At 41.8% G+C, this 19,158-nt stretch overlaps 1 protein-coding gene across 1 annotated transcript in view; it reads right to left on the reverse strand.

Annotated features, from left to right (window-relative positions):
• The window catches only part of LOC119900607 (ankyrin repeat domain-containing protein 13C), a 32,213-nt gene that overhangs the window by 4,791 nt on the left and 8,264 nt on the right, over positions 1–19,158 (reverse strand). The window contains exons 3-10 of the mRNA XM_038715703.1: positions 18,005–18,109; positions 11,313–11,398; positions 9,996–10,041; positions 7,536–7,602; positions 6,105–6,249; positions 4,892–5,023; positions 3,986–4,147; positions 26–105 (exon numbers count right to left, since the gene is read on the reverse strand). Coding sequence (XP_038571631.1) covers positions 26–105; positions 3,986–4,147; positions 4,892–5,023; positions 6,105–6,249; positions 7,536–7,602; positions 9,996–10,041; positions 11,313–11,398; positions 18,005–18,109 — 823 coding nt within the window. The remainder of the gene's footprint in view (positions 1–25; positions 106–3,985; positions 4,148–4,891; positions 5,024–6,104; positions 6,250–7,535; positions 7,603–9,995; positions 10,042–11,312; positions 11,399–18,004; positions 18,110–19,158) is intronic.

Raw genomic sequence — 19,158 nt, forward strand, 5'->3', positions numbered from 1 at the left:
GTCTTCAATTTTTTTGGACACATACTTTCCATTGTCAGCACTGATGTATTCTTCCCAGGATATAGTGTTGGGTGACGGGGCAGTCAGAGATTGCCTCCTCGTTGGCTGAAGAGAAAGAGAAAAAACAAACAAATAAAAACACATTAATCTAAAGACCAACCACTGCAGGGCCACACATTAAAAAACACAAGAATACAAAACAAAAGGTCCAAAGTGACACTGATGGCAGACAAAACGTAATGGTAAGTCATTATACTGAGAACAGTCTAACATTCAGTTTAACCCATCTGTGTTCTTAAAACTGTTAATTTGTCAAATCTGTGACATAACTTCCGACCAACAGCCAATTTGACAAAAGTCATAAAATGACCTAATGTAATAAAGTGGAATCTCTTCAATATAATTTTAAGTTTTCACCACACTATCAGCCTTTCTTAATTTACTCCCACAGAGCAATGACATGCACAGTACAGGCCTACAGAGGGCGCCGGTGCATCACTAAACCCGCAGTAACCTCTGGCCTAATGAGCCTCACACATGCAGTATAGCTGAATTACTATAGTTTAGTACACCACTAAACATCTGTAGAGACAAAAACCTGAGACATGATAATGTTTCTGTGGCTTTACTTCCTCAACAGCAGTGTTTTTGCTCATGTTCACAATTTAAAAAGGTTTCCATTTCTACAAATACAGCAGTAAGTAAAACACATCATCTCAGATTGCAGTCTGTTTCATTTACAGCTCATCCTGAACGTTTGCTGAGCGGTGAGAAACTTTACAAATTGAAGATGCCACAATTTCAGTAGTTTTCATTTTTTTTGCCATTTACTTTCTCTGCTGCCTCAAGACAAAAAGTTGTTGCTTTACATGTGCTAACAAAACATCTACAGCAAGAAGGAGTAAGCAACTCATGGACTGACGGATAAACAAGACTGTCGCTGTAACAAAACAAAACAAAATAAAAATGAAAGCACTCATATGATTATCAGCAGGAAATGCTTCCAAACAGAATTAAACATCTTGATCTGTCATGTACGAATGGCCCAATGTATAAGCCAAAGGATGCAGAAGGATACTGAAAGATCATCATAAGCAAAAGTAGGTTTTACCCAGCCGTACTGCAGGTTTTGCTTCCAGTTGTTAAAAAATGTGACTGCTGGAACAAAAGTCTCGTCACTGAACAAACTTCCATTCGAAATTCTCTGCTATGAGTGGCCTTTATTATGCACAACCATTTGAAACTTCAGTCAGAGTCACCTGTAGTGCTTCCCAGGACAGACCACCATCAGAACCAGCTTTTCTGATCATTTTTATTATCTGCTGTGACAACAAGCAACATAAAAGAAACCTACTTGTTTTTATCTGGGCGTTTTGGAGAGAAGAGTTTCCCCCTCATATCAAATAATATAAACCTCCTGAGGAAAATAATCTCGACTCAGCTTTCCTCAATAAACTGTCTCCTTCAGCGTCAGTTTATTTTAAGATCGGACAATCTGTTCTTGCTGACCCTGAATGAGAACTGGGATGAGCTCTATCCTGTTCCTCCTAAAATTGACTTTCTCCTAAAATGAACTCACTGTTCTTGCCAGCATTCACACCAGCTGACCTCTTTTGTAAGCCGCGGTTAAACAAGGCAACTAAGGGCAGAATAATGTGGGAAACTGTTGTGGATGAAGGGGACAACCGTTTTGTGCCAAGAGTTATTGCTATGTGGTGCGAATTGGAAAATGGAAATGACTTCTTTCCTTCATTCCCACTGCGGGCCCGCAGCCTTTTTTAAGCGCTCGCTCTCACACCGCGTGCATCACGTGTTGTTGTGACGAGGACAGAGTATACACAGCCTGCGGAGGCCCTGATCTGCTGGTATGCCGGTCCCACCCCTCCATCATTCCATGGCACCAGGGGTTTTAGCCTTCATCCATGTGATCAATAGTGTCAAGCCCTGTTTGAAAGCCACCCACGCTTCCCTGTGTCCACAGGCGCAGAGCTGACCTGCTCTCCCTCGCTGTGGTAAACAAAGCTACGTCACATCAGTTGCTTATTTTCACTCTCACCCGCTTCCATGTCTCATTTTCCGTTGGGGTGGAAGGAGACACTATTTCCACATTGACACCCACTGAAACACAGTTTTTTATCACAGCTTTCTTTTTTTCCCCCACTTTCAACATGAGTGGGCACTGATTCAAATGAGTGTAAATAGACTGACAGACAACAGAGGACACTGTGATAAAACAAAGCAGAGCACAGAACAAGGGGGAGTCGACAAAAAACAACCCGAGCAGTTGAAAGGCATCCATTGAGTGTCGAGAGGCATTGTCTTCACTGTGTGACTGGCTTTATGCTCAGTGTTTAGACAAGGCTTGCTAAGCAAAGTCTGGAACATACTGTAGTGAAAGGGTGATTGGGAGAGCCATCCCTGTGAATGAGGTGCAGCTTTGTAGCTTTCACCACTAGGTGGCAGGGCTTGGACTCAAATCCATGCATATTGGACGAGGAGGGGGGTGGTGGACCTATCTCATAAATAACAGTGATTAGGGGCAGCAGTTTTCATGTCTGAAACAAATAAAACATCAAAGAAACAACAGCGGGGAGTCCGACAGGAATTTTTCAATAAACCATGCAAAGTTGATGGACAGAGTCTGGCCGGACGTTCATGCTGTTTCTACGGGATTTATCAGCAGTGAGAACTGTGAGGTTTATTTTGTTTGAGAGACTCATACCCCGAGGTTCCAGCGGGACAGCACAGTTTCAGAACTGGACTGGTGGTTACGCTGCAGGTATAAGTAAACAGGATGTTTATCAGAGCAGTGCTCCAACTGGTTCTCATTTTTGCTAAAAAGTTCCCAGCAGTGAGTCACTAAGTAACTTTGAATGTGCATCTTTCTCTTGTACCGCTTCATTCACGAAACAAGGGAGCAACGGGAGCCACTGGTGCATTAATATTACTAACGTTTAAAAAGTAAGGCTTTGTAAATGAGAGAGGGAGCGATGTTGAGAAGAAAGCGAGTGAACAAGACTTTTTTTTACCCCCGTATTACGGAGTCCCAGCTCCAAAAGGATCAGAACTTTGGGGGGGGCTTGCAGTGCTTAACATTTTCTAAATGCCTGCGGCCGTCCTCAGCGTATAGTAAAGGAGTTTTATTGTGCTTGATCAACAGTTGAACTTATGGAGAAGAAATCAAACGACAGATGGACCGACGATGTAGTCCAGGCCTTACTGACAATGTGAATCTCCTCCATGGTGATGCTGCAGTGTCGCATAAATAAGGATGCCTCTCCATCACTCTGTATGGCATACGTTGCATACATCAGAGTAAAAACATACATGAGCTGGTTATTTTGCCTAATCTTCGCAGGTCCTTAGACCGCAGTGGAAACGCACACAATAGGCTGAAAGAACCTTTCAGTTGCTAGGAAATCTGTTCCTGGCACTAAAGGTTCTAGGTACTTTCGGTGGAAATGTGGCTTTAGTTCCTAGTTTAGTTCCTGAGTGTAGTTCCTCTGGTTCCATAGTTCCTGGAGCTTTTTGGTCAATGGTTGGTTGGTTTAATATCAGAAAATTTCAAAGTGGTCAAAGATTCTACAATAAAATAAGAGTCAGAGTGATCAGAAATCCTTAAATCTACAGTGTTCTGATCTGCTGACACTGGACATTCCCTAGAAGTACAGACTTTACATAGAGTCAGCTACATAGCAGCTCTGTGGAAGTCACTAAGGATTCAGTGTCTTCTTTTAAGAATGTCAAGGTGGATGTTAGCCATATTTGTTACCATGTAATGTCATGTTATCAACATGCAGGTTTCAAGCACAAATCTATGATACAGTGTTTGCGACGTGATGCTCCATGGGGTCCCATAACCTCAACAATCACATCATGGGTGATGATGGTGGCGGACTTGTGGCTGTAAATTTGATGTAATAGCCGAACTCCATCATCCAATGACAATTGACAATCAGCCATATATATTCGGTGCCCAACTCACCTCAAAGTTCTGCTCTATGAGATTCCCTCCTTTACTAAGGCTCTCCATGATGGCTTTGTTCCTCAAGATGTCCTCCTCGCTCAGATGCTCGCGTCTCTTCCGGGACTCCAGCACCAGGCCGTTCACGGAGTAGAAATCTGCCAGAAAGTTTCCCACACGCTCCTGGAGGTAGAAGAAACAGTTAGATAAGCCCCCCCGCCAAGTGAGTCACCAATTTCCCCTTAAACACATGTCAAAAGGACAAAGGAGTGAGAGGACAGAAAGCAATACCCACATTACTCATTCTCCGCCTTCATTCCCCCACCTTGCCCAGTCTGTGTTGATTTGATCTCTGAGCCTATCACCTGTGGTTCCTTCCTTTATTTTATTTATGTCTTTCCTGTCTGGTACATGTTTGTAGCGTAGGAAAAAGAACAAAAAGACAGCATGTCCTGTCTCCTGTCTACTTTAGTCCAGACCTTTCAAACTACTGCCAATTTACCTGCAAAACTTTATTTTACTGGCATTTTTTTCTTTTAAAGTCAAGTAAAAATAAAGAGAAAGAGTGCATCCATCTCTTTCTGTGGCTTTTTTTAAAAGAGCACTGTCAGAGCCTTAAAATATTTTATCCCTATTTGTTTGTCCATGTTGTTTTTCAGGTCAGAGAAGTCTGGGCTCCTTTTGAGTAAACCAAAGTGGTGTTACCTGTAAAACACATTCTGATACACATCTGTGTACTGATCCCTGTGTTTTGTTTACTTTCCATTTCCTGCCTTCCCCAGCGAATTTATCAAATTCCCAAGTTTCTGTCTGGGTCAAGTTTACTAAAGATTTCTACAAATTCCACATCAAGGTAAAACCCTTCCTGACTTTGGAAACGCTGTGGTGGCAGTGGTAGTAATAATATCAGGAACAGCTGACACCAACCGTCTTGTCTTCTCTGAACAGCCAGCCGGTCTGCGCCCTGGAGAAGGTGATGGACTTGGTGGAGAGCGTGGCGGAGTACACATCGCTGCTCATCAGAATGTCCACCTCCTCCTCTGTCTCCATCTCCGACTCCTGAACATACAGGGCAGTGTTAGGAAACTACTGGGGCACCAACACAGGCATGGACGCTCAGTATGAGGTGGAAATCAGCACCGGATGTGTCCGTTCACTCATAAAGACTGCTAACAATAACTAGCCATTTGAACACCCCAAAAAAATAGGCTTTGTGTTGCTGCAACATTGATGTGCAGAAACTTGGATTGTAAATCAACACAGAGGAGTTTTCTGTTTTACACTACCAGCGTAGCACCAGGACCAGTGATTTTAGTATTCTTCCAGCCAATATAATCTGTATATGTTCAACATTTAGTAAATCATAGCCGAGTAGAAAAAGCTTGTAACATCTGTATGATAATCATTTCCTACCGTTGCTATGATAGGAAAGAACTTCCTGTTATTACCAGTTATAATCTTTTCCTCCACTAGCAATGGGAACAAATCATGTTGATGCCTGTTGGTTCCTCCAACACTTTGGTCATGATTGCATTAAGTCTTGTTATGTTATTTTCAAAATGTAAACTTTGTGACTTTGCTGCAAACTGCTTTGGCAACATTGTTTAACTTAAATTTTTATGCCAATAAAGCATATTGAATTGAATTTTCCACTTGATGGAAATGAGAAATATAAAAATATGTAGGAACACCGCCATGTTGTTTATTTCTTGTTATTTTCAACCAAAAGTTAAGTAATGCGGTGGAGCTAAAACTATTAAATGATTAGTCAATTTACAGAAAATGAATGCAACTATTCTGATGATCAATTAGTAAAAATAACAAACATTTGTCTGTTCCAGATTCTCGAATGTGAGCGTTTGCTGATTTTCATGCTCTTAAGTGACAGCCGACTGAATATCTTTGAGCTAAAACTGTTAGTTGGATAAAACAACACACTTTTATGACTGTGAGAAAATATAGCAATCTCACATTTTGTACACAAAACGATAAATCGAGAAAATAATTGGCAGGTTGATTAATGATGAAAAGAACTGTCAATTGCAGCCCTAAATGTGGGTTGTAATGAACACTGCAAGCTTCAGGGGCCGCAAGTGAGGCTTTAGCCTTTCAGTGTTATATCAGCATGCGCGTCACACACCTCATGGTGTATCCGCTGGTAGACTTTCTGCTCGTTGTCCAGCACAACAAAAGACTCGGAAGGGATGGCATTGCCGTTGAAGATAAAACTCAGGTCACCGCGCTGACACTTCATGTCTGTGAAGTCTATCAGGGTAGTGTCCAATCTACACACATAAGAGTAGGTTCAGTGTGGCAACTTTAGACACATGAAAGGAGAGGACAGCCAAACAAGGTAAAGAAAACAGAGGATGATGAGACCAAAAGCACTGAGCAGAGTTTAAATTTGGTAAGTTGCGAGACACAAGTAAACACAGCCTCACAACGGTAAGCAGGAAACAAAAATGTCACCCCTTTGCTCTGAAAGTTTAGAGATAATGTATATGGTAATCATTTCAATGGGAGACCAACAACACATTTCAAGAATATTTCTTTTTTTGATTTATTTTGTCAAAGTGGGTAGTCCGGGAATGAGGCATGGCAGCAAAGAGAATAACTGATCTGCTTGTGAAGACCAGACACAAAGCGCTAGGTGCTATGGGTATGACAGGCCTGACAGGCTGTTGCACCAGAATGTAAATGAACTTGCTGTGACAGTTTTTTTCTTTCACTCTCTCGCCGTCTCTTTCTCTGGTTCTCTCCCTGCAACTCCGTGATAATAAGGGGGCATTTTGAATACCAAATGAGACAGCCAGGAGCAGTTTCAGAGAATAATGACATGCTCCACATCAAGGGTATCTCATACAGGAAGAGCACGCACAGGCACAAACACACTCTTTTATGTACAGGGTTCATCCTTCAAACAGATTTAGATATGTTACGATACCCAAATACAGAAGCATCCGCGGATGTGCCGGATAAAGGGCTGCCCTGGTTTGTCGCACGTGTGACCCATTAGCAATACTCCATGCGTTGATGTGTGTGCATATGCCCTAGCTGCAAGAGCTGAACCTCGAGGCTGCTGAACACTGCCTGGTGTTAGCATTTTACCCACAAGGCCATGAAACGCAGCAACGTGGACTCCTTCTGAAGATTCATTGTTGTGAGTGCATGTCAGCATGCGTCAGAGTATGATGAATTTCTGCTGACGCCCTTTGTGAGTGAGATAGGCAGCACATTAGACACTACTGTAATTCTCCTTCATCGGGGCTCCGGGGATTTAAATCAAAAAATACAGACGTAAAAGATCTGAGCGCAGAGGCGTCGCCGTTCAGCTTCCCTATGCTGCCAGGCACTGATTTCACACTCTAGTTAACTAAACTAGGTTAAGAGGAGGAAGAGGAGAGGTTGTTACATGCGGCACAAGACGAGTGCTAAGACCATTGAGGAATTACTGTTTAATTTGATGTGGTTTCTATGTGGTGCGTTACGCGGCGGCTGTAGAATTGCTTTTCTTTGCCATTAAACATCAAAAATTTTCTCCTAATGCATTACATGTGTTGACAGGACTTGCCTGATGTTGAGGCCCTGCTTGTAGATCTTACACGCATCTGAAGGCAGGATTCTGGAGAGCAAAGGCACTGCAACATGAAAAGATACAGTAAGGACACGTGACGCAATGTTTAAATTTAGAAAGCTCACTCAATTATGAAGACCATCCTCTTCAAAGCCTATAGCTCTGTAGACTAGAGGGCCATATAGTGTGTAGCTAAATATTTAACAGCTCACAGTCCTCACCAGGTTTTGTAACAGTCCAAAATAGTTTTGTGAAGGACTGCATTGAAAAAAAAAAGTAAGTGGCTGAAAACCCAGCAGAGCACCACATGTAGTCATCCCTCTGACAGTCTCAGATCCCTGAGACTGTGTTGGTATAAACCAGATTCCTCTCTAAGGTCGTACAGTGGATAGAAAAAGTCTACACACCCCTGTTAAAATGCCAGGTTCTTGTGATGTAAAATAATGAGACAAAGATAAATCATGGCAGAACTTTTTCCACCTTTAATGTGAACAATTCAATTGAAAAACAAATCTTTGATAAAAACCCTCAAATAACCTGGTTGCAGAAGTGTGCACACCCTTAAACTAATACTTTGTTGAAGCACCTTTTGATTTTATTACAGCAGTCAGTCTTTTAGGGTAGGAGTCTATTAGCATGGCACATCTTGACGTGACAATATTTGCCCACTCTTCTTTGCAAAAGCGCTCCAAATCTGTCAGATTGTGAGGACATCGCCTGTGCACAGCCCTCTTCAGTTCACCCCACAGATGTTCACAATTGGATTCAGGTCTGGCTGGGCCATTCCAAAACATTAATCTTCTTCTGGTGAAGCCATGCTTTTGTGGATTTGGATGTGTGCTTTGGGTCGTTGTCGTGCTGAAAGGTGAACTCCTCTTCCTCTTCAGCTTCAGCTTTCCAACCAAACGCCTGAAGGTTTTGTGCCAAAATTGCCTGATATTTGGAACTGTTCATAATTCCCTCAATCCTGACTAAGGCCCCAGTTCCAGCTGAAGAAAAACAGCCCCAAAGAATGATGCTGCCACCACCATGCTTCACTGTGGGTATGGTGTTCCTTGGAATTATGGCCAAAAAGTTCTACCTTGGTTTCATCAGACCGTAACACATTTTCCCACATGCTTTTGGGGGACTTGATGTTTGTTTTTGCAAACTTCAGCCGTGCTTGGATGTTTTTCTTTGTAAGAAAAGGCTTCCGTCTTGTCACCCTACCCCATTCATATGAAGAATACGGGAGATAGTTGTCACATGTACCACACAGCCAGTACTTGCCAGAAATTCCTGCAGTTCCTTTAATGTTGCTGTAGGCCTCTTGGAAGCCTCCCTGACCAGTTTTCTTTTCGTCTTTTCATCAATTTTGGAGGGACGTCCAGTTCTTGGTAAAGTCACAGTTGTGCCATATTTTCTCCACTTGATGATGACTGTCTTCACTGTGTTCCAGGGTATATCTAATGCTTTGGAAATTATTTTGTACACGTCTCCTGACTTATGTCTTTCAACAATGAGATCTCTCTGATGCTTGAAAGCTCTCTGCGGACCATGGCTTTTGCTCCGAGATGCAACTAAGAAAAGTAGAATCCTACTAGAACAGCTGAACTTTATTTGTGATTAATCAGAGTCACTTTAAATGATGGCAGGTATGTAATGACTTCTAGTTAACCTGAGTTTGAATGTGATTTGGTTAATTCTGAACACAGCCACATCCCCAGTTATAAGAGGGTGTGCACACTTATGCAACCAGTTTATTGTAAGGTTTTTATTTTTAATTTTTCCCCCTCGAAGCTTTCAGTTTGTTTTTCAATTGAATTGTTCACATTATAGGTCACATTAGAGGTGGAAAAAGTTCTGACATGATTTATCTTTGTCTTACATCATAAGAACCTGGCATTTTAACAGGGGTGTGTAGACTTTTTCTATCCACTGTAAATCTTACATATATACTTTTTGTCACCACATCAGATTTCCATTTACAAATACACTGTTATGCAACCAGTTTACATTTAGTTACTATGGTGCGTCTATTACATAATCTTGCTCACCTTGTCAATAATTCACAAAGTATACAGAATTTAGCCCGTGGATGCACGTCTGATTTCATCTGCCAACAGTGAAATTATGTGTAAATTCAGTGCAACTTGAGAATAAATTCTCCTTTTGTTATTGGCAGATATTCCTGACGGTCATATGAGGAGGGACATTGACATTAGAGGATGGTGTGTGTCCGTTCATGTCCAGCAGGAGGAGTGATTTTCAGCCTGCAGCCACTGGTGACTAACAGTCACTACACTCACTAACCAGACAGACGTCGACAGATTGCATCACACCTTCCTGTCTGTAACACATTCTTCTGTTGGTGTTTCAGACTTCACCCTTACTGAGGAAACATGCTTCATTTCTACAGAGAATAATGTCTTGTCAACCTCTCTATCGCAACCCAGCAAAAGGTGCTGCTTGACTCACCCCAGCTTTGAAAGTCCCAGTGAAGCTCCAAGTAAAAGTCTCCAAGCTGCAAATGAAGAGAAAGAAATGTTAATCCCAAGTGAAAATAGGCGAGAGGAAAAGGTGGAAAAACAGGGTTATACAGAAGTTACATATCTGTTGCTGGCTTGTATGTGCATGCAGCAAAAATTAGAAACTAGACCAATTTTACAAACAATAAAAAAGACTTCTTTGCAGAATAGAAATCAAAATGTGTATAAAAGCCTTTCAGCTTCCATGGACCTGAGTAAACATGAGCCTTTATGTACATCCATAACAAATCACGCTTGACTGACTCAAATCAATACAGCCTAATTATCCTGTGAGGTACAACGGTGGGATGAGATGATCTCATCAGCACCACCGGTGGTCTCAATCTGGCACTCGGTGATGACGTCAGTCTGGAAGGAGATCATCGATTCCCAGAGCTATAATCTCTGAGAAAGGATGACACAGAAAAATCACATCTCCAGCATCTCTGCCTCATCGTCCAGGAAGGATCGCGACCTGTCAAGTCAAATGTAGCCTCGCCTGAGTGTCAACTTGTGGCATTTACATGAAGGCTGACGGTGGAAATCCAATGAAACAAGCTTTTGCTAATAGTGACCTCTTAAATGCGGTTAAAAACACAGGGTTTTAGATATGTTGCTCTTTTGCTTTTGTATTTGCCCATCTGCTTACTTGCTCCCTGACTCTCCTGTGGGGGCAATGTTGCTGCACCGCTGACCTGAAAAGCTAAAATCGCCAGATGATTACGCCTACAAGTTTGGCCTCCATAACTTCAAGTGAGGCAGCAACAACGATTCAGCAAGGCTCCTCGGTTAGATGCTCAGAAAAGTTTACATGTCAGGCTGTACATGACTAAATGTTTACTGTGTGTGTGTGTGTGTGTGAGAGAGAGACATCATGTCAGGCAGACAGCCACAACAAACCCTGAAGGATAGTCACAACTCTAAACAGCACGTCTGTTAGTAGTTACATGCATACGTGTGCGTCATACCATGCAGCCACAAAAAAACTGTGAGGTTTCATTTAGCCTTAAACAGCCTTGTGTGTCTGTGTGTCCCTCCTGGCTTTGCTTTGTTGTGATGAAGTAATTCGTGAATGACAAACTCGACTGATTTCTGGGAGGGATGTTTGTGTATTTGCAACGATAGGAGAGGACAGGACAGGAGAGGAGGAATCAAGACAAGAAAAGAGGAGCTATAAAAGGGACAACAAGATGAGAGCAGAAAGAGAAGTAAGAAGATCTGATGAGGGGAAAAGAGAAACAGCATCAACTGAGTAAAGACCGCTCACTTCTTTCAGGGCTTTCAGCAGCTTGGGCCTCTTGTCCTCCACACTCTCTCTGGACTGTTGCTTAAGCTTCCTCAGCAGCGCTGTGACTGAACGAGAAACAAAAAGAGAAAGAGAGATTAAGTGAGAACAAAAGCACCAACAATGAGGAAGCTTTTTGCTGCACAAAGCAATCGTCGAAGAACCTTTTCCACTTCAAAAATGATGAAAAGGTCTATTGGATGCATGTCATTTATTCCCATAACAGCCGACTGTGATTCTTTTCAAATCACCTTTGGATATGCTGAAACTGATCCCACCACTTAACTCGTGCCAAGACGTAGTAGACTTATTCACTATATTCAAAAGCAAATTTCTTTCCACCACATTGCTCTTGTTGTGCATGCCATGAAAACCAGCTTCTCCTTAATCATGATTATTATTATTATATATTTTTTGAAACATTTAACCTGATTTCTTCCATAAGGAGCTTTTTTTGAGCATGTGCCTTCTGCATGTCATGCAGCCCCTCCTCATTCATTTTAATGTAAAGAAGGTGTTCAACATGTCAGCTGTTGTTGCTGTACAATCTCTACAATAGCCTTCTTTAAGGTGCATAAATGCTGCATTAATGTAGCACTGTAAAAAAAAGGGATTGTTGTAGATTTTGTGGTCCTGTTTCCATTTTGAATGTTTCAGTTTGTAACAGGCTGCTTTTTGAATGACAGGAGTACATACTGGCAGTGTGAATGTACTATAAGTCACCAACGTTATCTTAGGAACAGACTCACTCACTATGCAAATCCTGTAAACAATGACACACTGCTGAAAGCAAAGATCCCGCAGTTTACAGAGGCGATGGCTTTAGGTTCAGAGCTATGCTGACTTCCTGGGGCCAGATGGGGCACTCACAGCAGCATCGCACTGATCCCTGCACGCCGCCTGCAGGGATCAAAAACGTTCCAGCATGTTCAAAGGGAACAGCAGATATGCTGCCTGGCTCATCTGCTAATGAGCTGTGCCTTTTACCTACTTAACAACCTGGGGGAGAGACCTTTAAACAAGACGGGTCAGATTAACTAGCATTCACAGCTCTTCAGCCCATTGGCCACAGGAAACTTGCTTGTTTATGCAAAAATGGAAAAGGAACCACATACAACTAGCAAACATTTATTTAAATATTATTATTTATTTATTATATATTATTGTTTATAAGGGGAGTGGGAGCAACAGTTGTGCACTGACAAAATTGTGGGGCTTTGATTAAGCCAGCAGGGGATTGAATGACAACTTGATTGTGTCACTTAGAAAGTCATTGAAAACAGTAATTAAAAAAGAAAATGCTTGGCTTGTGACAGACCCAGACTGTCCTGCATTTTAATAGGACTAAAAGCAATAGCAGACATATGGTCTAATCATTAGCCTAACTAGCTCCTGTGCTCCTCATGATGAGTCAACATACACAAACATGTTCATATTGTCTGAATGGCGCTCCCCACTAGGCAGCCCAGAGGGGGAGGAGGGCTTGATGGTAAAACAAGGCTAAATGAGAGCACAGGCCCGCATGCACGCACACTGATACACATGACAACACATGCGCCAATTGACACAGACACAAGTACAGGAAGAGGGTGTCTTTGTGGCCTGGCTGCCTAATGAGTGTGGACAAGCCCTGGATGGGACTCGGCCTGATCCTTGCTGCCTCTCAGCAGGACAAGGAAAGGACTACAATCTCACCATCTGCCCAAAGAGCAATGCCGAATGCTGTTACACTAAACCAAACTGACACTCCATGTTGGCGCTAATTTAGGCAGATACTGATTAGGGCACTTTCCTGATATTAATGAGGTGAGTGATTTCACCTCTACGTATTAATAAAAAAGAGACAAAGTCAGGACACGTTTGTATTTACACCACAAACTGCTACTATTTAACAATTAGGCCTTAGATCTAAGTGTACAACTGGTGCTGGCAGGTGCCCAACAATCTGAGAACAGTCAATATTGACACAGGTACACTGTGGAGTCAGTGTGTCGTAGAGCAAAGCAGGCAGGCAGCAGCAACAGGATAATCTAGATATAGTTTCAAATATTTAAACTTACTGAGGCGTCAGTCTACAAGTTTACAAGACATCTAAAGAGCCTCAAAACGGCCACATTAACTAAAGATAACACACCAGATGCAGGATGGAGAGCTATAAATGTTTGATTAAAAATAGCAAGCTGCTTTCAAAAAGTATGCAGAAATGTTGTGGGGGGGGAGGAGTTAGTTAACCTTTAGTACATTTACATTTATTCATTTAGCTGACGCTTTTATCCAAAGCGACTTACAATTGCTATATATGTCAGAGGTCGCACGCCTCTGGAGCAACTAGGGGTTAAGTGTCTTGCTCAGGGACACATTGGTGGATGAGTCATTGAACCTGGGTCTCTCATACCAAAGGCATAGTCTTATCCATTGCTCCATCACCACCTAATATGTTTAGTATGGTTGATCTAGCCAATTCAGGCATTATTATTTTGTTTTAACACTCTGTTTTGATATTATTTAGTCAGAGGTAGACTGTGTTTGAACTATGAAACTATAGTATTTGGTGGTAAGTCTAATACTAAAGCTGTGGAAGGCTTAGGTACGGGCTAGTCACCAACATATAGGGAATTTACAATATTACGGATCTTCCAAATGTTTACTAGCTAAATTGGCTGTAATCGTCACACCAGGCCTAACCACAATGCTTTTCAAGGAAAAAATAAATAAGAAAATTAAATTTTGAAATTGATATCACAGCCTTACTTTCCCCTGGTCTTTGAAGAGACAAAGATGTCATCTATTTTCGTCACTTGATCTTGTACATTTATAATATGGTCTGTGAAAGTAAAATAGTGTGAACCCTAAGTTTGATCACATGGTCATTCTATTAACCACCTGCCACATGCTCATTTCTCTATTGTAAGTATGGTCCCTGAGAATAACTGTCTGTGTTTATTGTGGTCATGCTCTGAGAGGGACCAGATGCTGTACATGTGTTTTGTTATGTCAGCGTAATTATGGTGTGTTATGGTGTGTTTCTTGTCTTGAATGCTATAAAAGTGTACTGCACTGAACAAATGAGGAGACACATCCTCTGACCTCTGCAGGAATGTTCTCCATTTTGTACAATATACAGTGGTGTGAAAAAGTGTTCGACGCCTTCCTGATTTCTTATTATTTTTACATGTTTGTCACACTGAAATGTTTCAGATCAAACAAAGGGCCATGTAGGTTTGGATCTTTTTCCCTTAATAATAAAAACCTTAATTTAAAAACTGCATTTTGTGTTTACTTGTGTTATCTTTTTCTAATATTTCAATTTGTTTGACAATCTGAAACATATCAGTGTGACAAACATGCAAAAAAATAAGAAATCAGGAAGGGGGCAATAACTTTTTCATACCACTGTATTTTAATCTTCAACCCGTCAGTGTTTTCATTATGCGTTGAGTGCTTGCAGACAATTTCCACGACAGGTCCGATGACTGTGCCAGCGTTTAAACAAGCTGACAACACAGCTGTGTGAGTGGAAAGCAACTGAGGACCGAAATAACTCTTTTTGAACAAAACTATTTCTATTTTTGAGCCACATTTTGCCTCCTTGTTCAAGTGGAAAGCCACATGTGACAAAACTACGGTGACAAATACATCAAATCACATTCCAGCCAAAATAAACGTGGACATCCATGGTCAAAAACATTGGCTAAAAATAACACAGCGAGAGCACTGAGTTACATTTTTTTTTATTAATCCCTTCAAGAAAACATTTGCTTTGAAATGACACAGGTTAATCTGACAATATCTATGGATCAAAATAATGTTACCAGTTTTCAGCACTTTGCAGGCCCGGACATTTGCCAAAGCTCCTAGGTCTTCACTTCCCTCCCAGACTCCTGACGGACGCTGACTCATACTGAATAACTGCTAGGCAGCGCGCTGCTTGGCTAAGCCTGTAAAGGCCTCAACATTTATTGCGCTGACACGGTCACAGTTTCCAACAGGACCTTTCTCCTTTCATGTCATCGTGGCAGCCAGGTAAATGTGTGGAAGGCCAAGTGTGATCGTTTACAGTGTGAAGACTCAACAGAGGCCCTGCCCTGTACTTTTGAGCAACATTAAAGAACACAAAGAGGCAAACAGTCCTTCTCAGTTAGCTCAGTGCAACAGAAGCTGCAGTTCCTTTTGTCAGCTGACCTACTGTACCTGTCTGCCAGCAGACTGAGCATTTGCCTGTCTAGTCATCTCCTGAAGCAGCAGACAGATGCAGGCCTGGCCAGTAAGCTCTGGCCTACAAACTCCTCGCCCTGGTCTGGATCCAGGAAAAGCGGGGACAGTCCAGGTGAATTTGCACTTTCCCGGAACTGTATTCAACGGAGGTGTTTGAATCACTATTTGTTTGGCGCTTCTCGTGGTGCAAATCTGCCTTATAATGTCCAGAGCCATAGCTGCTCTGACAATGAAAAAATAATTTGTGCCTTTTTGAACAGAGAGCGTTTAGAGGGCATTCAGACCGAAGTCAGCCCTGCGTTTAAACAATGTAGCGGGCTGCGTAGTTAGACAGATGAAATACAATCCAGGAAGTCCAGTTTGAGTTTATAATAGATAAGCATTTCACGTACCACAACACTATTACAGTTACTATTATAATACTATAAGACAGGGTTTTACAACTCAGCAAACATTTCTTCTTTCTTTTGTCACAACAATCACAAAGTAAAAGCTGTAGAAATACAGCGTTGTTACAAAGTCATCGACCAGGAATGTGCACTTGCACACAGCTCCTTTGCCGGACAACCCAGCGATGTTTCAATAGTGCCCCTCAAGCCGATCTCAATGCAGCCTATCGAGTCTCAAAGGCTACAGGGGCACCGAAACCTTCCAGCAACATAAGGAGAAGCTTTTTCCACAACCTCCTAGTGTTTTGATCCTTTCTTTTTTATAGTTGCTGATGAAGACATTGTGTTTGAAAGCCCTGAAAAAGCTAGCAAGTGTGAATTCTATATTCGTACCCTATCTGGAAAACCCTTAGATACTTGTATAGACAGACATTGTTATACATTCATATAATTTCACATTACATTCTGTTTTGTTAAGAAGTGCTGTAAATTGCTTTTATAGTATTTGGTATACATTTCCCTCAGCCTTACATGCTGCAATCAGCATGTAAGAGCAATGGTGAATAGAGACGGCAGCAGAAGCAAAATAGCTGCTCAAAACTGTCACATTATAGCTGCGTTACATGGTGGTCTATATGAGCCCAGACGAGCTGAAGTAAAGTAAAATGGTGTTACAGAGTTCATTAGAGGCTTCAGTCAATAGAGACACTTGTAAACCTGGTCAGGGACGGTAAGTGGCTTTAGAGAGTTGATTAGAGGATGTAGTCAATGGAGACACTTTAACCCTGTAGACTGATCAATATTGGTGCCAAGCAGCTGCACTAATAAGCCCCAACTCTTTCATTTAGATGGACTGACACTTAATATGTGTTTTAGAAAATCTGACATTAGCCTGCCTGTCTTTTCGCAGGATTTTAGCTGTGTTTCAAATGTCATTATGTAAGATTGCAGCATCAGTCAATCACCACTGACACAGAGCTCCACCGCACAGAGGGAAACCTTCCCATGACCAGATGTTCAAGCACTTTGTATAGATAATGGAAAAAAATGCACCTATAAAGTAAAAAAGAAAAAAAGCTTTCTAGTAATAGTGGATATATCCATTTGAAATGCAAATATTTTTCTTGAAAAAAGTTTGAGCCACTAGGAGCTGTGGGGAGAAATGTGCGAGGCAGGGGCTTGAGCATAATCAGCCTATGAGGAGAGAGAGAAACATCTAATGAATTGCTTTTCATCGGAGCACAAAAGCCTTGAGGCCTTTAGGAATGTCCTCTCTCTCTGAGGGACAAAGGAGGCAGGCTGGCATCATGGCCTCACTTGGAGGGCAGCAGTGTAGAAGAATGTGCAGAGGCAACTGTTGATTTGCATCTGTTGATCAGACTTTATCTGTCCTCGATCACTTGTTTTCACATGAGAAAACCCAAACTCAAACCCTACTGAAGCCACAGTGATTTTAGTGAAAAAGCTGGCTGACCAACATTATCTCAGTATAGCCTCATTCACACTGCACTGTACGGCACATTGACACGACACACTTTTGGTACCTGGTACTTTTCTCAATTTCGTTTTTCACTGAAGAAAGTAACCCCCTCTATGTCAGCGGGATTCATTTTGATCATCATCTTCAGTGTAACACAAACACAGGAACTTTCGCTGGATCCTTTTCAGAGGAATCTCTGGGTCGAGTGACTAAAAAATTGGGGTCGCTATTGATGGTAGCTTGGCTATTTAAAAATGGCAGATTTGTGCAGGATGTCCTGTGATGCCCAAGTGACAATTCTAGTAACGATTCAGTCTGACCAATCAGCGCTCAGCAGTGTTTTAACTCCACCTTTTAGCATCGGCTCAACTCACTTTGAACCTTGATTGAGGTGATACCACAAAGAGCACCAGGTACCTGGTACAATGTACAACTTTTGCCAATTGTAAACCAAAAACGAAAGGTTCTAAGCGAGCTGAGCCGTACCATGCAGTGGAAATGGGAGTATGTTGCGATGGTGGTGGGGTGTCAAAGGTCTGTCTATCTGTGTATCATCAAACACTGCCAGTCAGCCAGTCAAGGATACTCACTCATTTGTCGGTCTCCATAGCTGATGGCTTCAGCAAGGGGGCTCCATCCCTGAGCGTTCTTCACCTTCACTGGTGCATTGTGGGCCAGCAGCAGGTGGGCACATTCTGTAAGATTAAACCAGTTTTACTGAGAGCAACACAATTAAGACAAACAAGTTACACAACTTATACAGTGTGCAAACAAAAGACCAGCAGCACAAAGAACACAAGAGAGACAAACACGACCCAGTGTGTGCTCCCACAACAAAGGTCTGTTTGGTTTTAGTCTTAAATCTAGATTTTTTTGGAATAGAGGGATAGAAGGTTGCAGGCAGGCTCATTCTGAGTTAAGATACCTGGCTGGAATATAACTGGCAGTCAACTTATGAGAGATAGAGCTGCAACGATTAATCGATTAGTTGTCAACTATTCAATTAATCTGTAACTTCTTTGATAATGGAATAATCGACTGATTCCAGCTTCTTAAATGTTAATATCTTCTGTTTTCTTTCCTCTTCTGACAGTAAACCTAATATCTTTGGGGTGTGGAAGAAAACAAGACAATTAAAGTAAGAGAGTAGAGTAAATAATCGTTAGTTGCAACATCTGAAGTGGCTTTTTTCTCTGACGACCAATTAAAATCCAGGCTGCTGCTTTCTGCTTAAACAGGGGGCATTGGAGACAATTCAGGCAAAAACAAGAGATGTGATAAAAAAAAATTTAATGCAGCCCCATTACTTCTGACCAGGGCAAAGACTCTGCACCTAATCATCAAACGCTGTCTCAGAGAAGACTCAAAAATATACACAGAGAAACAGACCGACATATAAACTGCTGTGGTATTTAGCAGAAATGACCTTTATTCAAGACAAACACCAATGGGTGAATACGCTCTAAAGATCTTCCTCATTTGTCTTTCTAATGCAATGCAGCCACAATGCATGAATAGAAAATGTTAAGACACAGAAAAACAAACATTCACAGGGCATGCACTTTATCCCGATTCATACTCCCCCCTTTGCCGATCAAAAAATAAAAGCCCAAGAAACCAATTTTAAATCCATGGCAACACAGTGCCCAGCTCTCATTTTCTCAAACAAAAATGAAAGACACTTTAATTGGCTTTACATTTTACCTCTGTGCTGCCTGCCCCTGCACAAATGCTGCTGCTGCAC

The sequence above is a fragment of the Micropterus salmoides genome, unplaced genomic scaffold, assembly GCF_014851395.1.
Source record: "Micropterus salmoides isolate LMB-PRFRI ecotype aquatic unplaced genomic scaffold, ASM1485139v1 Ms_hic_scaffold_13, whole genome shotgun sequence".
Taxonomy (NCBI): Eukaryota; Metazoa; Chordata; class Actinopteri; order Centrarchiformes; family Centrarchidae; genus Micropterus; species Micropterus salmoides.